We start from the raw sequence: 26,941 nt of genomic DNA, 5'->3' as shown, positions 1-26,941 counted from the left end.
ACTTTGGTTTTGGTGTTTTTGCATTTTGCAAACTTTTGCTAAATTTGGGCTGAAACTTTGTAAAATCATGGATCAAGCTCCCGTTTCCTGTATTCCTGTTCAAGGGAAAATATCCAAGGCTAAAAAAGTTCTCGATGAATCCAAGGAGATCAAAAACCCCGAGCTGGAACTTGCAGATAAAGGATTGAGCTCATTTGAAGAGCTCCCGGGGCTGAGTATGTTCTCCTATTCCTAATATGGGCATGGAATTTCTCTCCACCCTACCTATTCATGCTAGATTTTATATTTTAACAATTAAAATGTACCTTTTCTGGGGAAATTTTCAATATTTGAATGGACACAAATTGGAAAACAGTAGATATCCTTGTGATTTTGTTGAATATGTTTCATATAGACATGTCAGTACCCCACACAAATATTCTTCCCACTCAGAGTTAAGATGGAGAATAATTTGTATAATAATTAAGACTGACTATGGCTGTTAGGATAGTATTCAATGGTCTAATTGATTAGGGTACCTACCTATTTACCATCTAGATCTTTTTAAAATAAAACAATGAACCAAGAAAGGGTTGTTAGGTACAGTAAGCACAAATAAACTGAAATATCATGAAGTTTTCCATCTTTGATTTCAGTGAATATGCTCTACATCACAAGGATAACCCTCAGTCACAATAAATTGAAAGGTGAGATTATTGTTCAAGTTATTAGAGGTTTAAGTAACTCAAAATACAACTACATACCTATACCCGTATGTATGTTGAATTCCTCTCAGAGAAAAGAAGAAAAACAGGTGGGACATGGAGTAGAAAATTTTAGGAGTTTGGTCTTTTTATGAAAAAAAAAAAAAGAAAAACTAATGTTTTTCTTAATTTTATTTCAGAAATTCCTCCTGGCTTGGCAAATCTTGTGAATCTTGAAATTCTGACCCTGTTCAACAATCAAATTGAAACTCTACCTACCTCACTGTCATCTTTACCTAAACTAAGAATTTTGAACTTGGGGTAAGCATTGCAAACCTTAGAAAAACTATCAATTCAGTTTTGATTGTACCATATTTATTATGCATTAAAAAAAAAAAAAAAGGACGAGTGTTCCACCACCATTTTTATTTCGTAGCAATAGAGCAACTGCTACATTAGACGCTTGTGGCCTGTGTCATAGCATGCCCATCCCGTAGTATGCCTCTCATCAGATGGGCGAGAAGAGACACAATACTTCCCATTTAGGTGCTGGGTCAACACGAGAACACCAGAAAGTAACCCGTTGAAATATTTGCAATCGAAAAACGAGTACAAACTTTTGTCGATGGTGGGATTCGAACCCGGGACCTTCTGCATGGCAAGCAAGCACGTTACCACTGGACCAACCGTGCCCCCTTTTTTTTTTTTTTTTTGTTCATACCTTCTACTGCTTTCTTAGGGTCAGGACTAGTTGATGGAGCAGCCGAAGAAGCTAAACTTCTCAGACAGATGTTGGCTGTTTTAGCTGTGGAACAGAAAAGAGAAAACATTTAGAAACCAGCCTAGGTTGTATGACTACATTGTAAATGCTATGTCATGCATTTGCTTTCCACCCAGGGCAAACTTTATCCCTAAAAGACAAGGATTGTTCTTGGAACAACTGTCTTTCTCCTGTCCTGCTCTCCTTCTATCTTTAATTCCATGATGATAAGACTTCTACTGTTACAGTTCCCTTGTTTTTGTTATTTAATGCAAATATAAATAGATGGTTGTTATTATGTGAGATTCAGTTCTTCAGTAAGTATACAAGTTGAGTCTGTTTGAACCATAATAACTCTTGAATGGTTGGTCCAGTTTTGATAAAATTTGATGCATATCCCAAGCACATAAATGGAATTTGCTCGTGAATTTTGCACCCAATGAGTGTACATTTGGTGGCCCCAAAGAGACTGTTTTTCCGAGTCCCTACAGATCACTGAACAGTAGGTACTTGTTCAGAAGTTTGAATACTCAATTCCAGGTGATCTCATATACTGTAAAACTAGTTCATGCTCATAAGCTAATCATTACCACCTATGATAGACTAGCAAATTGAGTAGTTATCTTCTAATAGCTGATGATTACATACTACCAAAGAAACTTACCCAAAGAAAGAGGACGTACAGCAAGCATGATTATCACAATGTCACGTAACAGCTAAAGTGTTGACTGGGGGGGTTCTTGCAAAATGTTACAGACGGCGAAACGTCTTATAACATTCTGATAAAGGGAAAATTTCGACTTTTTTATCAATTATCAGTAAAAAATTCGATTTCGAAAAAAAAAATGGTATTTTTTGACCTTTCTCTTTCTCCTCTCCTTTATCCCTTTTGTTTTGATCTTTCAAAATTTTGAAATGTCAGGGTATAAAAAAAAGTAAATAACTTACTTGTATTCATCATCATTGTTCTCGTCTTCAAAACCACCATAGGTTGTTTTATAAAATTCATCTTCCTCTTCTTCATTGAGAAGTTTAGCCAGTTTATTCCCTGCATTTGATCTTCTTTCTCTCGTAGCTGCCATTCCTGAAAATAAAAAGAACTTGTGTAATGATCTAGATATTCACTTGTGTGTATTGCACAAAATTTTAGCTCCATAAGAGTGTAGTTTGAGCAGTACTTCACAGAAACTTACTATCTTTGGAAAGGGTTATTGTTCTTAAATTGGATCTTCTTTCTCTCGTAGCTGCCATTCCTGAAAATAAAAAGAACTTGTGTAGTGATCTAGATATTCACTTGTGTGCAATGCACACAAGTGAATAGCTCCATAAGAGTGTAGTTTGAGCAGTACTTCACAGAAACTTACTATCTTTGGAAAGGGTTATTGTTCTTAATGAAACATTGGTTCCCTTACAACACAATACATGACAATTTACAATTTCTTACCTTTAACTTCCTTTCCACGCTCAATAGATGTGTCCTTTGGTTTTTTTTATAAGTTCAATTGAAATTTACAGGTAAGAAAAGTGTAGAAAAATACATTTCTTGATTTTCTTGAGCACTTTTTCGTAGATTTTTGGCACTTTGAACCGGGCTGGGGCAAAAACTTTTTTAAAATAAATTTCAACTTTTCAAAATTTCGCGGTTCACACATTCAGGCCGCGCACAGAGAAAAATCACCGATCTCCGAAATCGGAAAGGGAAATCGATTTCCAAAGTATCGATTCTTCGTTTTCGATAGTTGGTGATTCGATTTATCGATTTGTTTTGTTTACTTTTTCGTTTCGTTATCAATCAACTTTGGTTACTATATAGAAATTACCAACGATTCCTACCAACGAAACTACAAATTCGTCAGGGTGTGACAAAAGACAATGAAGCGATATTTTTTTCGTAGGTGGTACCTATTCTGGTGTGAAATTGTGAATAGCTAACTTTACTCAGTTTCAGTGAGGGCGGGAAAATCCAGATTGCCTCTCGTAGTCTCGTCCGGTTACCAATCTCGCGCAACATCGCTTAACTTCAGTGAACTATTAAAAACGTATTGCCGCTGGCGAAAAAAAAAGTGAAAGGCGCTTTTTATAACAGCGCCTCCTAGAGGTCCAGTGTGCGTCCACTTTAGCTTGGATTTCTATTTTTTTTTTTTTTATACCCTGACATTTCAAAATTTTGAAAGATCAAAACAAAAGGGATAAAGAGAGGAGAAAGAGGAAGGTCAAAAAATACCATTTTTTTGAAATCGAATTTTTTACAGATAAAAAAGTCGAAATTTTCCATTTTTCCCTTTATCAGAATGTTATAAGACGTTTCGCCGTCTGTAACATTTTGCAAGAACCCCCCCAGTCAACACTTTAGCTGTTACGTGACATTGTGATAATCATGCTAGCTGTACGTCCTCTTTCTTTGGGTAAGTTTCTTTGGTAGTATGTAATCATCAGCTATTAGATAACTACTCAATTTGCTAGTCTATCATAGGTGGTAATGATTAGCTTATGAGCATGAACTAGTTTTACAGTATATGAGATCACCTGGAATTGAGTATTTAAACTTCTGAACAAGTACCTACTGTTCAGTGATCTGTAGGGACTCAGAAAAACAGTCTCTTTGGGGCCACCAAATGTACACCTATTGGGTGCAAAATTCACGAGCGAATTCCATTTATGTGCTTGGGATATGCACCAAATTTTATCAAAACTGGACCAACCATTCAAGAGTTATTATGGTTCAAACAGACTCAACTTGTATACTGAAGAACTGAATCTCACCTAATAACAACCATCTATTTATATTTGCATTAAATAACAAAAACAAGGGAACTGTAACAGTAGAAGTCTTATCATCATGGAATTAAAGATAGAAGCAGAACAGGACAGGAGAAAGCCAGTTGTTCCAAGAACAATCCTTGTCTTTTAGGGATAAAGTTTGCCCTGAGTGGAAAGCAAATGCATGACATAGCATTTACAATATAGTCATACAACCTAGGCTGGTTTCTAATGTTCTCTCTTTTCTGTTCCACAGCTAAAACAGCCAATATCTGTCTGAGAAGTTTAGCTTCTTCGGCTGCTCCATCAACTAGTCCTGACCCTAAGAAAGCAGTAGAAGGTATGAAAAAAAATGGTATTTTATCAAATTGTTGTGGTCATTGGTAAACAATTATAGTAGATGTTGAAAACAAATTACAATAACGAAAAAAAAAAACAGTATAGGTAGCCCTGCAATAAATGAATGAAGAATTTCAAATGGCTGAAACAATAATTACCTATCAAATCAACCTGTCACATACAAATCCTGTGTTTAAAATAAATCCCTGTTTCTTCCACCTAATCAGCAATTTTTTTCTTATTGTGGGCGTATGTGAGCCTTTGAGCCCTGTGATATATTTTACCAGGGGCATATTGAATGTCCTTAGAATGTGTCCTTAGAAAGAAAATGCCAACTGCAAATAAATCGTAAGAGTTACCATTTATTTCAAGGACCAAAATATGGCCTTAGAACTGGGTCTTAATTAAATCCATTTTGTTTCTATTTCAGTTGAGACCAATGCCCCAATTAGGAGAGAATCGTACACCCCCTTCAATGTCCCCGCTAAGGATAACATGATGGAGTATACTTTGGCCAGACTTGATGATGTACTCAACTGGGGCAGAAAGGTGTAAGAGTTACCATTTATTTCAAGGACCAAAATATGGCCTTAGAACTGGGTCTTGATTAAATCCATTTTGTTTCTATTTCAGTTGAGACCAATGCCCCAATTAGGAGAGAATCATACACCCCCTTCAATGTCCCCGCTAAGGATAACATGATGGAGTATACTTTGGCCAGACTTGATGATGTACTCAACTGGGGCAGAAAGGTATGTAATGATTTAAGTTATCATGATCTTAAGTAGAGGATGAGTTTTTAGTGGGTCTGGATGTTCAGGTATCTGGACATTAATCCCATACTCCCCTTTGCAAAGTTTGCAAGATTAATCCCATACTCCCCTCCGAGAAGGAACATTATACCATCAGGATAAAATCCGCCCCGTTATTTCCAGAACTCCATCTGGCCGCTAACATTCGGTCTGGCTTGCTGTGCTGTAGAAATGATGCACATCGCTGCTCCCCGATATGATATGGACAGATACGGAGTTGTGTTCCGAGCTTCTCCTCGTCAGGCTGATGTGATTATAGTGGCTGGGACACTGACAAACAAGATGGCCCCGGCTTTGAGAAAAGTCTATGATCAGGTGAGAACCAATACGTAACCTGCCTCGGTAGCGTAGTGGTCAAGACGCTCGCCTGGTAAACAGGAGGGCGTGGGTTCGATCCCAGCCGAGGCATCACGGTGACGTCACAGCATACGCTCCCGTAGGCAATGACGTCACATTAAATGTCCCGAGCAATGCTCCCTCGCAGGCAACGCATTAATGTGTTTGTGCGCATTTTACGTTTCTGCGCAGTTCTTTCTGCTCCTCCGCTAGCGCGCTTGCATAGTGGCGCTACCTAACGGACGAAAAAAAACAACTGCGTAAAGTCTGACGTCGCACATATTTGAACTCTTTCATTAGAACGGAAAATAAAAATTGAATTTTCGACCTTTTACAGTTATTTTTTCGGAGTTTTGACCTCCGATTTGGATTTTTCCCAACTTTTTACATAGGAATCGACCATTTATTTATAATTTTTACCCATTTGCAACTGCTCCATTCCCACAAAGCTTCTTGCAAAATGTTACAGACGGCGAAACCGGCGAAACGTCTTATAACATTCTGAATATTCTGATAAAGGGAAAATTTCGACTTTTTTATCAGTAAAAAATTCGATTTCGAAAAAATGGTATTTTTTTGACCTTTCTCTTTCTCCTCTCCTTTATCCCTTTTGTTTTGATCTTTCAAAATTTTGAAATGTCAGGGTATAAAAAAAAGTAAAAAGCCAAGCGAGAGTGGACGTACACTGGACCTTAAGGAGGCGCCGTTATAAAAAGCGCCTTTCACTTTTTTTTTTCGCCAGCGGCAATACGTTTTTAATAGTAAGTTCACTGAAGTTAAGCGATGTTGCGCGAGATTGGTAACCGGACGAGTGGCAATCTGGATTTTCCCGCCCCCACTGAAACTGAGTAAAGTTAGCTATTCACAATTTCACACCAGAATAGGTACCACCTATACAAGAAAAAAATATTGGAACCAGCAGAGAAAAATACGTCAATTTTAGTGGTTAAATTTGTTTGGTGTAAATAGTTTTATTAAAATAAAAATCTTGTATAAATAACTGCTAAAAATAAATAAATAAAATTAATATACATAATTATGTAATTATTATTGTTATTCTAAAACATGCATGAAAACTATACTACATGCGTGAAAAAACCCACAAAATATATCTAACACACATCATGATAAATTAATACACATTATTTGAGATTAGTAGCTGCCTAACTAAACTAAAAAATAAATACTTTAAATAAACGAAAGTAAATTGATTAGATTTGGTAAATAAATATCCTACAGATAAAAATTAAAAATGAGAGACATAAAATGTTAATACCTACAACAAACTTTAAATAAAATAAATGAAAGTAAATTGATTAGATTTGGTAAATAAATATCCTACAGATAAAAATTAAAAATGAGAGACATAAAATGTTAATACCTACAACAAACGAAAAAGACAAGGTGGAAAAGAAACCTAAACCTCCCAAGAAGAAAGTGAAATCCACCGTCAGTAATGCAGAACTAGGTTGGTATTGTAGTTTAAGCATTTAGATTGTTTACCACTTTAGTTTGCAGTCTTAGTTTAACTGTTCAATGTATAATGGATGTATCCATGAATAAATGTAGAAAAAAAAACAAGCAGGTTTTGTCTGCTTACTCGTATTACCTACTGAACATTCCTCAATCTTTTCAGAGGTAGTATTGACTTAAATTAGTTTTCTTTTCTTATGCTTCAAGACAAAATTATTTTAGAATATGTATGGGACGCCTATATCAGAACAAAAATAAGGCATGGCACATTATTAAATCAAAATAAAATCCAGGAAGTAGTAAAAGGCACTAGGTGGTATATAAAGCGCGAGATCGTGGGTTCGAATCCCGCGCGGAGCCAACTTTATCCTCAATAGATAAGGTCCGTTCTCGGAACGGCTATAGACTCAAGGGTAAGGAGGTACATTAGAGGCGTGAGATTTTGCGGCTCTTGTCGTTAATGATGGGAGGGGGAGGGGCGCGTGCCGACACATGGCGGCTGTATACACTGAAATCACAAAATAAGAAAAATATTGTAGGCTGGTTCAGAAGGTAGTTTTACGTTAATATAAAAAAAAAAAAAAAAAAAAATTTGATGCAAATAATATAAACAAAAATAAGGCATGGCACATTATTAAATCAAAATAAAATCCAGGAAGTAGTGGTACATTCAGCGCTAGATCGCGGGTTCGATTCCCGCGCGGAGCCAACTTTATCCTAAATATATAAGGTCCGTTCTTGGAAAGGCTGTAGACTCAAGGGGTGGAGGTACATGGGATGTTTAGATGCGTGAGATTTTGCGGCTCTTGTCATTGATGATGGGAGGGGGAGGGGCGCGTGCTGACACATGCCGGCTGTATACACTGAAACAAAAAAATAAGAAAATCATTGTAGGCTTAAGTAGGGCAATCGGCTATAATAAACGCGCCACGTCACTGCAACCTGGTTAGATCTTTTGTGACTTATTGTAGGCTTGGGTTGACAAGGTAGTGTTACATTGAAAGAAAAAAAAATCACTGGGATGTTAACCAACTCAAGTACCTAGGAAGGTATGTACATATTTTTTTATGCTTCAAATTAAAAGTTTACCTCTATTGCCATAAATTTGTGAATTAAGTTTTAGGGAAAGATGACATGGAGGGGGAGGAAGATAACTAAGATAAGGAAAGAGAAAATTCAAGAAAGAAAGAAATGAAAGCCAAATTGAATTGGATGACAGGCTCTCATAATTTTGTAGCCCTCATTTCAACTTTCAGGCTCAATGGTTAGATGTTAAAATTTCCAAGTATACTTACTACTTGTATGTCTCTGATCGGATGTAGTCAAGCACATGACTAATGCCCACTTGTAGCTGATCGGCTATTGGTGTTACCCATGGGTTGAAGTCCATCTTCAACACAGACTTGTGACTGGCCAGATCCAAGTTACCGATCTCTGGTGGCAGAACAGTGAGTCGGTTGGCTTGAATGTGAAGTTCTCGGAGTCGTGACAAGTTGCCCAACTCCTTGGGGATTTCAATCAGATCATTTTCTCTGAGAACAAGCTGAAAAAAGAAAAGAAAAAATCTTTTGTTAGTATCTGACATACCCGGCTATTGGTGTTACCCATGGGTTGAAGTCCATCTTCAACACAGACTTGTGACTGGCCAGATCCAAGTTACCGATCTCTGGTGGCAGAACGGTGAGTCGGTTGGCTTGAATGTGAAGTTCCCGGAGTCGGGTCAAGTTGCCCAGCTCCTTGGGGATTTCAATCAGATCATTTTCTCTGAGAACAAGCTGAAAAAAGAAAAGAAAAAATCTTTTGTTAGTATCTGACATACCCATCTTCTAAGCTCCTTTGATGTTGTGGTGGTGAAGAAAGTTGCCCGGCAAATAGTAGGACATCAGTCAATTTAAGCCAAAGTTTTTTTTTTTGGCTTGATATTATTTGAGAAATTTAGGGAAAGGGGAGGGTGTAAACTTACAATTTGAAGGTTCTTGAGGTTTCCAATTTCAGCGGGAAGCACTTCAAAGTCATTGTCTCCCAAGTACAGAGCTCTCAGTGTTTCCAACATGAAGAAATTTCCAGGTAGACTCTGCTCGTTGAGATTATTGTATGTCAGATCAAGAACTTCCAGCACTGGGAAAGCACCAAAACCTCTTGGCAGTGAACTTAGCCTGTTCATCCTGCAGGGAAATTGAAGGAAAAGAAATGGTAAAATGGGTAATGATGTTACATGCTATTGATTATTTCAGAGGAGTCAGAAAAAAGCTTTGTCATGGTAATTATTTAGTATCAAACTCGGTTGTGTTAGAGGTTGTCCATTTGAGGAGACCAACCAATGGATGGAGGTTCCAAGAACCAGTCTCTTTTTTTCAAGTCTTTTCTGATAGTACTTGGGGGCATGGTTGGTCCAGTGGTAATGCGCTTGCTTGCCATGCAGAAGGTCCCGGGTTTGAATCCCACCATCGACAAAAATTTGTACTCGTTTTTTGATTGCAAATATTTCAACGGGTTACTTTCTGGTGTTCTCATGTTGACCCAGTACCTAAATGGGAAGTATTGTGTCTCTTCTCGCCCAACTGATGAGAGGCATACTACGGGATGGGCATGCTACGACACAGACCACAAGCGTCCAATGTAGCAGTTGTTTCATCGCTACGAAATAAAAACGGCGGTGAAACACTCATCTTAAAAAAAACCCTTTCAAAAAATCTACCTACTCACCCATCTGGAGCTCCCCAAACATCTGTTACCCAGAACCTACTACTCACCCATCCGGAACTCCCCAAACATCTGATACTCCCAGAACGCAGTGTTGTCATCCGGCCGCACATTCTCCGGCTTCACCAATCCGGCAAACACCTCATCCGGAACCACATAGACCTGTTCGGTCGCTTCTTCTTCTTCTCCTTGGTAGCTACTGGCGTCCAGAGAGTGTTGGGAGAGGCTGGGAGCTTCGACAGGTGAGGGTGGGCGAGATCGGGCGAGTACTGCTATGGCCTTGAACAGCTGAGGGCAAATTGAAGTTTATTTATTTTTTTATCAAGTTTCCATTTATTATTTTTACAACATCAGAACATACAAAATTCATATAAACGGTATATACCCATCCGTAAAAGCAGAGCTTGTGCCATGGATGGGGAAAAGTTGAAATTGATAAAGTAACAAGTTGAAATCTCTAAAGGTGTGTCCAAACATAGTGGACCGGCTGTCGATCAACGAGGTGAATCTATGTTGTCGAGGCAATGTGGACGGTTTCAGTCGACATCGATTGACGGTCGTCGTGTCGACTATGTGTGGGAACATTAAGTAGGTTTTTTTTTTTCATAAAAAGACTAAACTCCTAAAATTTTCTACTCCATGTCCCACCTGTTTTTCTTCTTTTCTCTGAGAGGGAGAGGAATTCAACATACATACAAGTATAGGTATGTAGTTGTATTTTGAGTTGCTTAAACCTTTAATAACTTGAACAATAATCTCACCTTTCAATTTATTGTGACTGAGGGTTATCCTTGTGATGTAGAGCATATTCACTGAAATCAAAGATAGAAAACTTCATGATATTTCAGTTTATTTGTGGTTACTGTACCTTTTTCTTGGTCCATTGTTTTATTTTAAAAAGATCTAGATGGTAAATAGGTAGGTACCCTAATCAATTAGACCAGTGTTTCTTAATTGGTGTTCCGCGAGCTGACGGCAAGGGTTCCACAAGATATTTTGAAAAAATCATACACTAGATAAAATGCAGTTTCAAAACGACCATCTTAGACTAGGTATTTCATCTTACACAGCTTTTTTTATATAAAAAAACTTGTTGTATTTTTATAATAAAGGGGTGGGGGGTGCAATCTTGAAAGTTCAGGGTTCCGTAAATATGTTCACCTTTTGAAAAGGGTTCCGCGGGCCAAACTAATTAAGAAACACTGAATTAGACCATTGAATCCTATCCTAACAGCCATAGTCAGTCTTAATCAAACAAATTATTCTCCATCTTACTCTGAGTGGGAAGAATATTTGTGTGGGGTACTGACATGTTCATATGAAACATATTCAACAAAATCACAAGGATATCTACTGTTTTCCAATTTGTGTCCATTCAAATATTGAAAATTTCCCCAGAAAAGGAAAAAACTTGTTGTATTTTTATAATAAAGGGGTGGGGGGTGCAATCTTGAAAGTTCAGGGTTCCGTAAATATGTTCACCTTTTGAAAAGGGTTCCGCGGGCCAAACTAATTAAGAAAAAACCTAAACCTCCCAAGAAGAAAGTGAAATCCACCGTCAGTAATGCAGAACTAGGTTGGTATTGTAGTTTGGGCATTTAGATTGTTTACCACTTTAGTTTGCAGTCTTAGTTTAATTGTTCAATGTATAATGGATGTATCCATGAATAAATGTAGAAAAAAAGCAGGTTTTGTCTATTTATTACCTACTGAACATTCCTCAATCTTTTCAGAGGTAGTATTGACTTAAATTAGTTTTCTTTTCTTATGCTCCAAGACAAAATTATTTTAGAATATGTATGGGACGCCTATATCATACAAAACTTGTACCTTGTTGAGACAATTGCTTCATTAAATATTATAACAATAGTGGTGTATATGACCAAGAAGTTGACGAGCACCACTTAAATATTATAGATGATAGATGGATAAAAATATAACAATAAAATGAAAATTATTTTCTTCTCATTCACAGAAAGGAAATCAATCCGGCACTCCACAGCGGCCAAATCAGCCGAGACATTGAAGCGAGCCAAACAGCAGAGTGAACTGCACAAGAAACGGAAACGCAAGCGAGAACTAGAGGGCACTGAAGAATGGGTAATGCCAACCCAAGAGGAACTTCTGGAGGAAGCTAAACTGACGGAGAAAGAAAACAAGAAGTGGGTTGGTAAGTAGATATGATCAAATTCGTGGAATAGGGCTGTATGGATCTTTACCCTTTGTGGAAATCATTTTCAATTTTCCCTCTTTTTTTTCACAAATTATTTATCAATGGCAGAGATTTCTGATTTTCTATGTGCTAATTTTGGTTTTTGTGTGAACTTTCTTTGATGCTTCCATTCTTGACTCACCCTCTTTAAATCTAATTTTCTTTATACAGAGAGTTTTCTGAAAATGGAAATGGAGAAGCAGAAGAGAAACAAAATCGTGAAGAAGAAATACACGGGACCCACCATCACGTAGGCTTTATGGATCTTTACCTTTTGTGGAAATCATTTTCAATTTTCCCTCTTTTTCCACAAATTATTTATCAATGGCAGAGATTTCTGATTTTCTGTGTGCTAACTTTGGTATTTGGGTGAACTTTCTTTGATGCTTCCATTCTTGACTCACCCTCTTTAAATCTACTTTTCCTTATACAGAGAGTTTTTTGAAAATGGAAATGGAGAAGCAGAAGAGAAACAAAATCGTGAAGAAGAAATACACGGGACCCACCATCACGTACTACTCCACAACTATGCCTCTGATAGAAGTACTGGATGATGCTATCAGTGTAGACAAAAACAAGTAAGTGAACTATCTACCTACAACAAACATAACATACCTAAAAATATCAGAAATGCGGAAAAAAAACTCGCCTATTTCAACTGTGTAGCTCGTATTATCACCCTCTGTGTCTGCCTGGGAGACTTTAAACAGGCAGGATATCAGCCTGAAATCTCCCTTGCTAAAGAAATAGCAAAGGTTGAGTGCAAAGGACTCTGAAATTTTTTGTAGTCAAAACCAAATGTCAGCCCAAAGCAATCACCTAACGCTGATTGAGAGGCTGACGAAAAACGCCGACCCCGACTGAACACGGGAAAAGGAGGAGAAGAAGAATTTCGTATTTTCAAACTCGTATTCTTTTGTTTTCAGATCCGATGAGATAGCCGCCTATAAACGCGGCGTTCACTCGCGAACCTTCATCACGTTCAGCAGCGACGAAACATTCAATCAAATATTCCCACAGAAGAAATACAAGTCTTATCCGGAGAAGAAGAAATGCTGTATCACGAAATGTGAGACAAATTATTTGGATCCAGTGACCAATCTGCCCTATTTGAATGCACATGTGTTTAAAACCATACGAGAGTCCTGGGCTATTCATTTGGAACAGCATGGTGATAGATCACGACCTGAGGTAAGAACTGTTTCCACAACTATGCCTCTGATAGAAGTACTGGATGATGCTATCAGTGTAGACAAAAACAAGTAAGTGAACTATCTACCTATGACAAACATAACATACCTAAAAATAAATCAGAAATGCGAAGAAGAAGAAGAAGAAGAAGAAGAAGAAGAAGAAGAAGAAAAAAAAACGCCTATTTTAACTGTGTAGCTCGTATTATCACCCTCTGTGTCTGCCTGGGGACTTTAAACAGGCAGGATATCAGCCTGAAATCTCCCTTGCTAAAGAAATAGCAAAGGTTGAGTGCAAAGGGCATCAACTCTTAAATTTTTTGTAGTCAAAACCAAATGTCAGCCCAAAGCAATCACCTAACGCTGATTGAGAGGTTGACGAAAAAACGGCGACCCCGTCTGAACACGGGAAAAGGAGGAGAAGAAGAATTTCGTATTTTCAAACTCGTACTCTTTTGTTTTCAGATCCGACGAGGTAGCCGCCTATAAACGCGGCGTTCACTCGCGAACCTTCATCACGTTCAGCAGCGACGAAACTTTCAACCAGATATTCCCCCAGAAGAAATACAAATCTTATCCGGAGAAGAAGAAATGCTGTATCACGAAATGTGAGACAAATTATTTGGATCCGGTGACCAATCTGCCCTATTTGAACGCACATGTGTTTAAAACCATACGAGAGTCCTGGGCTATTCATTTGGAACAGCATGGTGATAGATCACGACCTGAGGTAAGAACTGTTTTATTGATCTCTGAACTCTAATGCCTTCAAACTAAAAGCAGAATGACCTGTGTTGAAAATGAGATATCTTGGTTCAAAACCTGGTGAAGCTCTTCCTCCTCTTGAGGTTAGCTATAGTTGTATTCTATTGTACCGAGGACCTAGATGTAGGTTATTTGGGTTGCTCTCTCTCTCTCTCTCTCTCTCTCTCTCTCTCTCTCTCTCTCTCTCTTTCTCTCTCTCATACTCCTCCCTCCCTCCCTCTCTCTAACCTTGCACTAGGTCTTCCAGAATCTCTTATGCCCGATTTTACCACACTCCCTCTCTCCCTAACCTTGCACTAGGTCTTCCAGAATCTCTTATGTCCGATTTTACCACAGAGAGTTTTCAGTTAATCCCCAGGGTTTAAGACATACTTGCCTGTGTAAATAAAATGGGTGAGGTCAAAGGAAACCCTTGACACTGCATTAAGTCTCAGTGTTAAGATCGGCCATTAGCTTAACTAGTTAACTCCATACACAAAAAGCCAACTCCGAGGCTTACACTCGTATTCATGAACAAGAATGATTGTTCTTAGATCAGTCTCAAGTCAAATTTGATCAATCAAATGCCTTGAGACTATGCTTAGCACGAACTTAAGAGCCAGCATTTTGTTCATAAATATGGGTGTTAGGTGTGGGGCCGAACAGTCTTAAAGGATGGGTTAAGCTATGGCCATTAAATCTACAAAGATTGGCCATTAAATCTATGACCAACTCGGTCGTGTCTCATTTCAGGTTCAGGCATGGCTAGACTATCGACAAAAGCTGAAGGATAGCAAGCTCAAACAGGTCCCCTCTCTATCCACCTCTCTCTAACCTTGCACTAGGTCTTCCAGAATCTCTTATGCCCGATTTTACCACAGAAAGTTTTCAGTTAATCCCCAGGGTTTAAGACATACTTGCCTGTGTAAATAAAATGGGTGACGTCAAAGGAAACCCTTGACACTGCATTAACACCCATATTTATGAACAAAATGCTGGCTCTTAAGTTCGTGCTAAGCATAGTCTCAAGGCATTTGATTGGTCAAATTTGACTTGAGACTGATCTAAGAACGATCATTCTTGTTCATAAATACAAGTGTAAGTCTCAGTGGTAAGATCGGCCATTAGCTTAACTCCATACACAAAAAGCCCACTCCGAGGCTTAGGTGTGGGGGCAAACAGCCTTAAAGAATGGGTTAAGCTACTACTACGAATCTACAAAGATCGGCCATTAAATCTATGACCAACTTGGTCGTGTCTCATTTCAGGTTCAGGCATGGCTAGACTATCGACAAAAGCTGAAGGATAGCAAGCTCAAACAGGTCCCCTCTCTATCCACACCCCTCACCCTGCACCCTCAATATTTGACCTCTCTACAATCGTCCCTGCAAAATATTCACACGGGCTCAACTAATGCATCTTCATCATAAGTGATTTTTTTAGAGGTTTGATAAAGGGAACTATAACAGCTAAGGTCTTATCGTCCCGAAATCGAAGAGAGAAGGAAGACAGGATACGAGAAAGTTCCGAGAACGAAAATTAAGGCTCAACTAATGCATCTTCATCATAAGTGATTTTTTCAGAGGTTTGATATAGGGAACTATAACAGCTAAGGTCTTATCGTCCCGAAATCGAAGAGAGAAGGAAGACAGGATAGGAGAAAGTTCCGAGAACGAAAATTATCCGTTCGGAATAAAATCGGCCCCAGGCGGGAATCGAACCCGCAGTCTAGCGCTTACAAGGCGGACGCGTATTTGAGTTCTCTATTATTGGACATTATTTGATAGGGTTATCCTGTATTTATTTATTTTTACTGTCTGAATTAAATCAAATATTTTGGATTTATTTGTGAATATTGCTCATGTAAATGTTAATATTACCCAATTATACTGTATGTATGATAAATATTTGAATCATATATTTATTTATTTATTTTTTGCATTTTACTTTCTATTATTTTTATTTTGTAAACCCAAGGTCATATTCTAATCTTTTTGGGGAGAGGTTACTTATGGAGAAAAAAAATCCATGATTGTAGCAAAAATTGATATTAGAGGTCTTTGAGTTTTGAGAAATTCAATATGAGTTTATATTTATACAGTTCATTAGTTCATTTTCCCAGTACATTATCCCCAGAAAAGGAAATGAATGTAGGTAATAGAAAGTAAAAAACGCGTACGTACATCTGTACGGTACCAGAAAAGGTACATTTTAATTGTTAAAATATAAAATCTAGCATGAATAGGTAGGGTGGAGAGAAATTCCATGCCCATATTAGGAATAGGAGAACATACTCAGCCCCGGGAGCTCTTCAAATGAGCTCAATCCTTTATCTGCAAGTTCCAGCTCGGGGTTTTTGATCTCCTTGGATTCATCGAGAACTTTTTTAGCCTTGGATATTTTCCCTTGAACAGGAATACAGGAAACGGGAGCTTGATCCATGATTTTACAAAGTTTCAGTCCAAAGTTTTGGAAAATTTGCAAAAAAAACACCAAAGTTGATAACGATTAACGAAACGAAAAGTAAACAAAACAAATCGAATCACCAACTATCGAAAGCGAAGAATCGATATTTTGAAAATCGATTTCCCTTTCCGATTTCGGAGATCGGTGATTTTTCTCTGTGCGCGGCCTGAATGCGTGAACCGCGAAATTTTGAAAAATTGAAATTTATTTTAAAAAAGTTTTTGCCCCAGGCCAGCCTATGATAACGAAACGAAAAGTAAACAAAACAAATCGATAAATCGAATCACCAACTATCGAAAACGAAGAATCGATATTTTGGAAATCGATTTCCCTTTCCGATTTTGGAGATCGGTGATTTTTCTCTGTGCGCGGCCTGAATGCGTGAACCGCGAAATTTTGAAAAGTTGAAATTTATTTTAAAAAAGTTTTTGCCCCCAGCCCGGTTCAAAGCTATTTGCAAAGTGCCAAAAATCTACGAAAAAGTGCTCAAGAAAATCAAGAAATTTTGTATTTTTCTACACTTTTCTTACCTGTAAGTTTCAATTGAACTTATAAAAAAAACCAAAGGACACATCTATTGAGCGTGGAAAGGAAGTTAAAGGTAAGAAATTGTAAATTGTCATGTATTGTATAGGTTGTAAGGGAACCAATGTTTCAATAAGAACAATAACCCTTTCCAAAGATAGTAAGTTTCTGTGAAGTACTGCTCAAACTACACTCTTATGGAGCTAAAATTTTGTGCAATGCACACAAGTGAATATCTAGATCACTACACAAGTTCTTTTTATTTTCAGGAATGGCAGCAACTAGAGAAAGAAGATCCAACGCGGGGAATAAACTGGCTAAACTTCTCAATGAAGAAGAGGAAGATGAATTTTATAAAACAACCTATGGTGGATTTGAAGACGAGAACAAAAAAAATGTTCCCAAAGTATCCATTCATATTTACTGGCTATTGGTCCATTATTCAAGGGATATCTTATTTCTTACACAGCAAAAATTGACAGTTAATACAAGGACTTTTCTGACCTATTATTATACACTAAAAGCCCACTCCAACACTTGAGTGTAGGGGCAGACAGCCCTGAGAGATGGGTTAAGCTTCTACAAATCTTTCTGGCCCAGAAACTGACACAATGATAAAACCCTCAAATGTCTTCTGTCTAACTCAAGTCAGATGGTCAATCACTCTATCAGAGTCTATCTACAATCCCTAAATGTTGAACTTGAGGTATCAATGGATCATTGACATTACCTCATTCATTCTTATCTACTTGGAGCTTTTTAATGAAATGCTGTCTATATGTTTTCAGATATTTGCAGACTCCGGATTAAATTTAGATACAAGTTCGTTTCAAAACCTCAGTACTTCTTCATGTCTAGATGCCAGCAGTTCTCTGAATATTTCAAATGTCATGGAAGCTTCAATTCATGAACCCATTGAGGTAAAATAAAAATGGGGATTTTTCAGTGTTTTTTCTCCAATTAATACAAAATTTGATTTGACTTGGACTCAAACTAACAACCTCCAGATCCAGTGTCCAATTCATTACTGCATCACTGAGATTGAGCCTTTAATTATTTTATTTTATTTTATTTTATTTTATTTGCCCATAGTAAAGCATGCTGACTTGTATCTATGAACACTCCTTCCTTTCCAAATAATTTGCATCTTTGCTTTCATGTTTCCAGATTTCTATCCTCACAGATGAGCTCAAGGAAGAGGAAATGAGACTTAAGGAAACCAAATGCAAGCTAGCCGAAGATGAATTTCAATTGCAAGAAATCCAGAATCAAAATCTCCTTGCTCAAAACGAGCTCAAAAATTTCCGCCACGAATATCAAACCTTGAAAGAAGATTTCAAAGTAAGGATAAAAAAAAAAAAATCCTAGTTTTGACCAAATATCTAAATAAGTGAAATCATTTTTTCAGTAAGAACCAAAATTATTTCCATCATGCCAGCCTAGGCTTGGTTGGTAGCGCGTCTGCCTTGTAAGCGCTAAGCCGCAGGTTCGATTCCCACCGGGGCCGACTTTTATCCTAAACAGGTAATGTTCGTTCTAGGAACGGCTGGCTTTCTCCTGTCCTGTCTTCCTTCTCTCTTCGATTTCAGGACGATAAGACCTTACCAGTTACAGTTCCCTCTATCAAACCTCTTAAGAAAAAGACAAACTTCATTTCTTTTTGACTTTAAACTTTTTGAATAGATAGGTGCTATCTTATTGTTCAGTCACAAAATTCCCCTTTTCTTCACAGGAGCTAGAGCAGCAACAGTATGGACTCAACCGAGAGGTAGAGCTTTTGGAATTGAGATTGAACTCCGCTGAGGAGGAGATGCAGCTTGACATTGAGCTTGCACTAGAAGAAACAGAAGCACTCGAGGAAGAAAAAGAGCCACTGAAAAAAGCCATAATGGTTGAAAGCAACAGGGTGAGTCATAAAATTAAGGAGTTAGTATCTCCTTTGAGAGACATTGAAAAGAATAGAGAGGAGGAAACACCACAAAATGTTCCCGCCACAAAATGTTCCCAGAGTAACCAACCATTCATATTTACCAGTCATGAGTCCATTAGTCAAAGGATTTCTCATGACTCACACAGCAAAAATTGACAGAACAAAGACTTTTCCAGCCTATTACACAAAAAGTCCACTCGGAGGCTTGGATGTAGAGCTGTAGAGGGAGACAGCCCTTAGAGATGGGTTAAGCTTCTACAAATCTTTCTGGTCTAGAAACTGACACAATGATAAAACCCTCAAATATCTTATGTCTAACTCAAGTCAAACTTTTTGTTATCTTTCTTTGTACTTACATAAGTTCTGTTCTTCTGTCTTGTTAAAAAATGGAGCAAAATATTATTTGGAAAATAAATTCCCTTTTGCAGGAGGAAGAAGAAGATCTAATCATGATCAATGCCGAGATGAGTCTGTTGCCAAAGTTGAAACAGGCAGACAAATCCAAACAGAATTCTATCTATGATGAACTAGTCCGTGATATGGAAACTATCAAGATAGAACTGTCCGATAAGAAGAAGACACTGTCCCACTATGTGAATGTGTTGCATCAGATTGAGGCGGAGTGTAAACATATTGAGGTAATGATTAGTGCAGGTACCTACTAGAGACGTTGAAGCATCAGGATGTTAAATCACTCTATCTACAATCCTTAAATGTTGAACTTGGGGGTATTATTGACATTACCTAATTCTGTACTATCTACTGGGATACTTGAATTTTTAATAAAATGCTATCTATATTCTTTCAGATATTTGCAGACTCCGGATTAAATTTAGATACAAGTTCATTTCAAAACCTCAGTACTTCTTCATGTCTAGATGCCAGCAGTTCTCTGAATATTTCAAATGTCATGGAAGCTTCAATTCATGAACCCATTGAGGTAAAATAAAAATGGGGATTTTTCAGTGTTTTTTCTCCAATTAATACAAATTTTGATTTGATTTGGACTCAAACTAACAACCTCCAGATCCAGAGTCCAATTCATTACTGCTATTGTATCACTGAGGTTGAGCCTTTAATAATTTTATTTGCCCATAGTAAAGCATGCTGACTTGTATCTATGAACACTTCTTCCTTTCCAAACAATTTGCATCTTTTCTTTCATCTTTCCAGATTTCTATCCTCACAGATGAGCTCAAGGAAGAGGAAATGAGGCTTAAGGAAACCAAATGCAAGCTAGCCGAAGATGAATTTCAATTGCAGGAAATCCAGAATCAAAATCTCCTTGCTCAAAACGAGCTCAAAAATTTCCGCCACGAATATCAAACCTTGAAAGAAGATTTCAAAGTAAGGATAAAAAAAAATCCTAGTTTTGACTACTTAAATATCTAAATAAGTGAAAGCATTTTTTCAGTAAGAACTTAAATTATTTCCATCATGCCAGCCTAGGCTTGGTTGGTAGCGTGTCTGCCTTGTAAGCGCTAAGCCGCAGGTTCGATTCCCACCCGGGCCGACTTTTATCCTAAACAGGTAATGATCGTTCTAGGAATGGCTGGCTTTCTCCTGTCCTGTCTTCCTTCTCTCTTCGATTTCGGGACGATAAGACCTTACCAGTTACAGTTCCCTCTATCAAACCTCTTAAGAAAAAGACAAACTTCATTTCTTTTTTTTTTTTTTTTTAATAGGTTTGACAGAGGAGTATCCTATAATGTCCAATCAGACTCCCCTTACAAAAATTCATAATTTTACTAGTCTAACTATTTGAGAGTTATGGCAAAACAGACAAACTAAGGAGAACTCCTGCCAGCCTAGTTAGCTTAGTTGGTAGTGCGTCTGCCTCGTAAGCGCTAGGCCTTGGGATTGCCTTGGAGACCGACTGATAGATTATCTATAAACATATACAGACCAGCCTCTTGCTTCAACTGAAATATCCGATCCGCTATCTTGGTGATGAGTTCAAACGAGTAGTCCCGGCATGAGGAGTTAATAGATTTGATACCTGCTACAGCAGGAGGTATCACATTCACTATCTGATCCTCACTCATCCTTAACAACAGTGCAGTCAGACATTTCACCCGCGCTGCTTGGCTAGGCATGAGTGTTTTACTTTCCATAGGTTCTAGCAAGACTTGAATCACATCATCCAAGTGATTACTAATAAACTCCAGCGAGCCTTTCTGTTCTGATTCACACAACTCTTGCAGAATCCTGTACACTTTCTTTGTCTCCGTTGAATCCTTGGATTCCTTCAGTGTGTTCTGCAGGAATTTGAACACTTCCTCTACATCCCTCACATGTTGATATGGGAGTAACACTCGGATCACATCCAATATACTAGACTTGAGGAATTTCATCTCCTCCTTACTCTTCACATCCTCTGTATTCTCCGTGGCTTTCTTAATCTTAATCACAGCAGACTCCAATAGTTCATGTAGAAGACTCTGTTCAGCTCGGGATGCATACATAGCGATGGTCTGGAACGTGGACGTGCGAATGTTGTCATCGTCCGTGCCCTTTGGTTGTGTCGTGTAGATGTTGAGCAGGATGGGCAAGTAGTTCTTGGCATACTTCCGCATGACAGGACACTCTGGATTGTCTTCCATCAGTTTCCTCAAGGCCAGCATCACAGTGAGTCTCAAATCTTTAAAGTTAATCAGAACGTTACCCAATACCTTCGCCAGCTTGGGGAAGCTCTCAATGTCTTTCGGTTTGTTACAGAAGCTCGGTAGTAGAGACCATATCTGTGTCTGTAGGAGATCGTACGACACAGCGGCTGCTGTACTGTCAGACTGTCTGAACTCTTCAGACTTCTTCCTACACTGCGAGGCCAACGGTAGGAAATGCTCAATGAAGAAACCAATACTTGCATTCTGTATGTTCGCCTTGAGCACTGGTAACATCCAGGAGCGCTTGATCTCATTGCCCTTCTCATTGAAACTAATCTGATAGGGGACGTGTCTGAGTACCACATCCACCCCCATGGTTCTAACAGCAGCACCTACCGCGTAGTCTAACTCATTGACATACGGGAAATTGTACGAGTCTCTCAACTCAGCCAGGGATTGCAAACATTTGACCATGAACTCATGACAGGTCGCGCCCGCAGCTTTGAACATGAGGGCGAGGATGTGCAGGATTTGTTTCCAGGCTTTGTTGTATTGATAACTCATGCATTGCTCGAGGAGTTGGAATATTTTGTGGAGGGAAGTCTTGTGGTGAGATACAACATCGGGGGAGGCTGCCTTCTCCACACAATCCTGAATGAGAACTTGCACTGTGTGAGTAGCACCTGAAAAATGAGAATAAGAACTTATTATAATTTCTCTAAATGGAACCTCCGTGGCCGAGTGAGTCTCACAACCCGGAGATACAGGATTCGATTTCCGGGAGGGTCGATGTTTTTCAACTCTGTAGTTGGAATAGGGAGTGCACTCAGCCTCGAAAGGACAAGTGAGTAGCTACTTTATTTGACAGAATCAGTAAAGAAGCATTACTGTGATACCCACAAAAATTGTAAAGACTCTCAGCTTCACCACATAATTATATTTATTATTTTTTCATAGGTAAATAGAATAAGCAACTGAACTCACCATTGACCACTTCAATCTTGTCGGACAGCCACAGCTGCGTGCACAGACTCATGAACCGATGCAAGTTGGACATGCACAGACCCAGCTCAATGCGCGCCAGGTTGCCAAATGCCGCCTGCAGTGTTGTCAGCCACGCCAGGGTAGGTTGACTGTCGGATGAGGGGGGCTGGTAGTCGTAGAGGGCGTTGATTAGCTGTGCGTTCAGCTGGGGGGTACGATGCATACATAGCGATGGTCTGGAACGTGGACGTGCGAATGTTGTCATCGTCCGTGCCCTTTGGTTGTGTCGTGTATATGTTGAGCAGGATGGGCAAGTAGTTCTTGGCATACTTCCGCATGACAGGGCACTCTGGATTGTCTTCCATCAGTTTTCTCAAGGCCAGCATCACAGTGAGTCTCAAATCTTTAAAGTTAATCAGAACGTTACCCAATACCTTCGCCAGCTTGGGGAAGCTCTCAATGTCTTTCGGTTTGTTACAGAAGCTCGGTAGTAGAGACCATATCTGTGTCTGTAGGAGATCGTACGACACAGCGGCTGCTGTACTGTCAGACTGTCTGAACTCTTCAGACTTCTTCCTACACTGCGAGGCCAACGGTAGGAAATGCTCAATGAAGAAACCAATACTTGCATTCTGTATGTTCGCCTTGAGCACTGGTAACATCCAGGAGCGCTTGATCTCATTGCCCTTCTCATTGAAACTAATCTGATAGGGGACGTGTCTGAGTACCACATCCACCCCCATGGTTCTAACAGCAGCACCTACCGCGTAGTCTAACTCATTGACATACGGGAAATTGTACGAGTCTCTCAACTCAGCCAGGGATTGCAAACATTTCACCATGAACTCATGACAGGTCGCGCCCGCAGCTTTGAACATAAGGGCGAGGATGTGCAGGATTTGTTTCCAGGCTTTGTTGTATTGATAACTCATGCATTGCTCGAGGAGTTGGAATATTTTGTGGAGGGAAGTCTTGTGGCGAGATACAACATCGGGGGAGGCTGCCTTCTCCACACAATCCTGAATGAGAACTTGCACTGTGTGAGTGGCACCTGAAAAATGAGAATTTATTGTATAACGAACGGTCTAGTTACTCTTTACTTTTTGTTCTTCTTTGCATTTTTACTTTTCATAGAATTTCCTATTTTCGCTCCCTTCTTGGCGCCTTTGATTATATTCTTGAACTGTCCGGTCGACTTATTCCTCTTTCTCTTATTCAGTAGTTTCCTCGTCAATGGTACATACGCATAGGGATCGGGCATACCTTTACGTTTCATATCACCCTGAGATTTCTTAGACTTATACACAGAGCCTGGGTCTTGACTCTTGCTGGGTTTGCTGCTTGTGGTTTTGATAGGCCGATGTATACCACTACCTCCTGCTTGGTATTTATTCGCCGGTTCAGAACGTACGGAGCCTTTGTCTGAAGTCCCTCGCTTACGTTTCCTAGACTCTGTCAGTATTGTCTTAGCATTCTCTTGATCTTCTTCATCTTCCTCGTCATCATCTTTGATTTTCATCTTCCCCAGTTTATCCGTATCTACCTCCCCATCGCTATCACTCTCTGTTATGATCAGTCTTCCATCTTCCGACATTTTGAATTCCTCCTTCTTCTTCGTCTTCTGGTTAGTCATGTTGCTATTTCCTAGCGCGGATGTTGGTTTGGTCGTGCTATGGTACCTTTTATTGATTCCTTCCTGCCCTTTATTGGTTCCTTCATGAAAGTATAAAATGATGTTCTTACCTTCACATTAGCTTTGCTGAGACAGGATATAATATCCTTAAGGAAACTCAACACATATAGTGGTGGAACCACCCAGGGCAGGATTCAGTTCTATATTACGAATAATATACGCTGAGGGTTACATTAACAGTATAGTCCCTATAATATGTGCTTACCTTCACATTAGCTTTGCTGAGACAGGATATAATATCCTTGAGAAAACTCAACACATGTAGTGTCGTGGTGGAACCTCCCAGGGCAGGATTCAGTTCTATATTACGAATAATATAGGCTGAAGTTACATTAACAGCAGGATGATGAGTGATAGCAGGGGCACTGGTGTCTTCTCCATTCTTATTGGTGGGTTCAATACAGGCACTGGCTTTCAGTATGGCACAGCGCAGGGTTTGAAGGCCGTTGGAGATGACGATGACATTGCCCAAGGTCATGACCTTGAGGATGGACTCGCAGCATGCCTGAGAATGAGAGGGAAATAAAATTAGTATAGGTACTTATTTATACAAAGAATTTCCTGTGCTCATTTAATGCCTACATTTTGTAGAATAGAAATAAAAACAATTTATGGGAGAAAGGGCTAACAGGGACAGGAATCGCAAAACAGACATGACTGGAAGACTAAAACACAGACCCTTTAGAAATGGGAAGAGGTGGAGAAAAAAGATTTATAGAATAGAATGAACCTTGTTAATCGTGCCTGAATTTTGAAGAGGTTTGGTGAAGAGAAATGTAAACTGCTTGGGTCTTATCGTCCCGAAATCAAAGAGAAAAGGAAGACAGGATAGGAGATAGCCAGCCGTTCCCAGAGCGAACATTATCCGTTCAGGATAAAATCCGCCCCGGGCGGGAATCAAATCCGCGACCTACCGCTTAAAGGCAGGCGCGCTACTCTCCAACCTAACTAGGCTGGCAAGTCCCCTTTACCTCAGCAGTAGGATACTACTACTAATGAGGTCAAATTTTCAAACAGTATTGAGGACAACATTCCATAACTCAACTGGGATTAAACCCATGCTCGCCTGATTACCAAGCGAGTGTCTTGACCATCACACTACCGACTACCGAGTGTTGAATTTCTATTATTAAGGTTGGTACCTTTTATTGATTCCTTCCTGCCCTTTATTGGTTCCTTCATGAAAGTATAAAATGATGTTCTTACCTTCACATTAGCTTTGCTTAGACAGGATATAATATCCTTGAGAAAACTCAACACATGCAGGGTCGTAGTGGAACCTCCCAGGGCAGGATTCAGTTCTATATTACGAATAATATACGCTGAGGTTACATTAACAGCGGGATGATGAGTGATAGCAGGGGCACTGGTGTCTTCTCCATTCTCATTGGTGGGTTCAATACAGGCACTGGCTTTCAGTATGGCACAGCAAGCGTGCTGAGCTGCTTTCCTGATCTGGAGACAAAAGAAAATTTAGTAATAAAAAAAAAAAAAAAAAAAAAATCCAATTTTATTTTCTGAAGTTACTTACCAAACGTGACCCACACCATAATTTTTAGAAATTGATTTTAATGAGTAAATTGAAAATCAATGCATGAAGTACTGCTTCAGCTAACCAGTAATAGAATAGAATATACCTTGTTTATACTATGTACCAGCATAGGACTGAAAAGTCCCTTTACTCTTGCAGTCTAAACAAGGTCTTATATATTTGATTGGTAATAACATTAGTCCTTGTGTGCCTTAAACAGTACGTACTTAAGTACACAGTCATATCTTAAAAAGCTCTTTAAATGACTCTTGGATCTTCAAACAGGCACCTACCCAAAGACAATATTTTAAATTGTGAGGAAAAATCTCATGACAGGCATTCAAAAGTTTCCTTATCTATTCTAAAGTAGAACACCAGCAAAAAGGATGAAAGTGTCCCTTCCTTACCTTTGGTTTAGAACACAGCAAGCGTGCTGAGCTGCTTTCCTGATCTGGAGGGAAAAGAAAATTAATTAATAGTTACATCCTGGTCCCTGGTCTACAGTTTCGTGTTCATTGTTCGAAGGTATTTTGAGCTTCTGTGCTGATACATTTCCATCCTAGTTAGCTTGTTTGATAGCACGTCTACATTGTAAGAGCTAGGCCGTGGGTTCACTTCCCGCAAGGGGTGTATTTTATCCTAAACGGATAATGTTCTTTCTTGGAATGGCTAGCTTTCTCCTATCCTGTCTTCCTTCTCTCTTCGCTTTTGGGACGATAAGACCTTAGCAGTTACAGTTCCCTCTATAAAACCTAAAAAAAAAACAAAAAAAACAAGCTGCTGGCTTTATTGTTCAGCCTCATAAATTGTTAAATCCTAGTGAAAAAGTTGAGGTTGTATAAGGATTTGATGATTTTATAAGTTGAGGGGAAATATAGGGGAGGGGAAAGTAAAACTCGACTTACCTTTGGTTTAGAGAACTCGCGACAGGCAGGGGAGGGGAGGGGGGAGAAAGGGGAGGCAGGCAGCTTCCACACGTCCGTGTCCTGGGAGCTGGTGGAGAAGGAAGGGTCCGTGACCGCGTCCAGACGCATTGAGGCAACCTGGAACCGATTGATATAATATTATGAAGACGCAAGAAACAAGTAATATAGTAATTTAATACAGTCGAACCTGGATAAAGAGGACTCGGATAAAGAGTAAAGTCCACTTCAACTTCCACAGACTTACAGATCGCATGATGACATTGTTACT

The 26,941-nt window shown here is 39.1% G+C and overlaps 5 protein-coding genes and 3 long non-coding RNA genes across 8 annotated transcripts; 5 read left to right on the top strand and 3 right to left on the bottom strand.

The window, feature by feature from the left end:
* The first annotated feature begins 6 nt into the window (after window positions 1–6).
* Window positions 7–1,008, top strand: LOC103511149 (ras suppressor protein 1-like). The gene is made up of 3 exons (XM_008475864.2): window positions 7–215; window positions 636–686; window positions 884–1,008. The coding sequence occupies exons 1-3, from the start codon at window positions 68–70 to the stop codon at window positions 1,006–1,008; spliced, it is 324 nt and encodes a 107-aa protein (XP_008474086.1). The 5' UTR covers window positions 7–67.
* A 406-nt stretch (window positions 1,009–1,414) lies between these two features.
* LOC113468245 lies at window positions 1,415–2,323 on the bottom strand. Its single transcript, XR_003392076.1, has 2 exons — window positions 2,108–2,323; window positions 1,415–1,488 (listed from the first exon to the last, which is right to left on the bottom strand). It is a non-coding gene; the product is annotated as an uncharacterized LOC113468245 (long non-coding RNA).
* An 88-nt stretch (window positions 2,324–2,411) lies between these two features.
* Window positions 2,412–3,047, bottom strand: LOC113468246. The gene is made up of 2 exons (XR_003392077.1): window positions 2,888–3,047; window positions 2,412–2,527 (listed from the first exon to the last, which is right to left on the bottom strand). It is a non-coding gene; the product is annotated as an uncharacterized LOC113468246 (long non-coding RNA).
* A 587-nt stretch (window positions 3,048–3,634) lies between these two features.
* LOC103511148 (NADH dehydrogenase [ubiquinone] iron-sulfur protein 7, mitochondrial-like) lies at window positions 3,635–5,687 on the top strand. The gene is made up of 4 exons (XM_017444877.2): window positions 3,635–3,848; window positions 4,460–4,543; window positions 5,176–5,294; window positions 5,478–5,687. Exons 1-4 carry the CDS (start codon window positions 3,821–3,823, stop codon window positions 5,685–5,687), a joined length of 441 nt encoding a protein of 146 aa, XP_017300366.1. The 5' UTR covers window positions 3,635–3,820.
* Window positions 5,688–7,061: 1,374 nt separating this feature from the next.
* Window positions 7,062–15,510, top strand: LOC103511142 (vacuolar protein sorting-associated protein 72 homolog). Its single transcript, XM_026825000.1, has 5 exons — window positions 7,062–7,158; window positions 11,842–12,036; window positions 12,512–12,656; window positions 13,734–13,998; window positions 15,281–15,510. Exons 1-5 carry the CDS (start codon window positions 7,062–7,064, stop codon window positions 15,440–15,442), a joined length of 864 nt encoding a protein of 287 aa, XP_026680801.1. The 3' UTR covers window positions 15,443–15,510.
* Window positions 15,511–16,904: 1,394 nt separating this feature from the next.
* Window positions 16,905–17,387, top strand: LOC113468242. The gene is made up of 2 exons (XR_003392073.1): window positions 16,905–17,079; window positions 17,273–17,387. It is a non-coding gene; the product is annotated as an uncharacterized LOC113468242 (long non-coding RNA).
* A 241-nt stretch (window positions 17,388–17,628) lies between these two features.
* Window positions 17,629–20,724, top strand: LOC103511147 (spindle pole body component 110-like). Its single transcript, XM_008475862.2, has 6 exons — window positions 17,629–17,923; window positions 18,171–18,344; window positions 19,362–19,571; window positions 19,742–19,873; window positions 20,107–20,280; window positions 20,716–20,724. The coding sequence occupies exons 1-6, from the start codon at window positions 17,696–17,698 to the stop codon at window positions 20,722–20,724; spliced, it is 927 nt and encodes a 308-aa protein (XP_008474084.1). The 5' UTR covers window positions 17,629–17,695.
* A 56-nt stretch (window positions 20,725–20,780) lies between these two features.
* On the bottom strand, window positions 20,781–23,455 carry LOC103511146 (RRP12-like protein). Its single transcript, XM_008475861.1, has 3 exons — window positions 22,836–23,455; window positions 22,524–22,759; window positions 20,781–22,222 (listed from the first exon to the last, which is right to left on the bottom strand). Exons 1-3 carry the CDS (start codon window positions 23,453–23,455, stop codon window positions 20,781–20,783), a joined length of 2,298 nt encoding a protein of 765 aa, XP_008474083.1.
* Between the last annotated feature and the right edge of the window lie 3,486 nt (window positions 23,456–26,941).

Source organism: Diaphorina citri, unplaced genomic scaffold (genome assembly GCF_000475195.1).
Source record: "Diaphorina citri unplaced genomic scaffold, Diaci psyllid genome assembly version 1.1 scaffold680, whole genome shotgun sequence".
Lineage (NCBI taxonomy): Eukaryota > Metazoa > Arthropoda > Insecta > Hemiptera > Psyllidae > Diaphorina > Diaphorina citri.
Note: the sequence above shows the minus strand (reverse complement) of the source record. Positions and strands in the feature narration are given on the sequence as shown.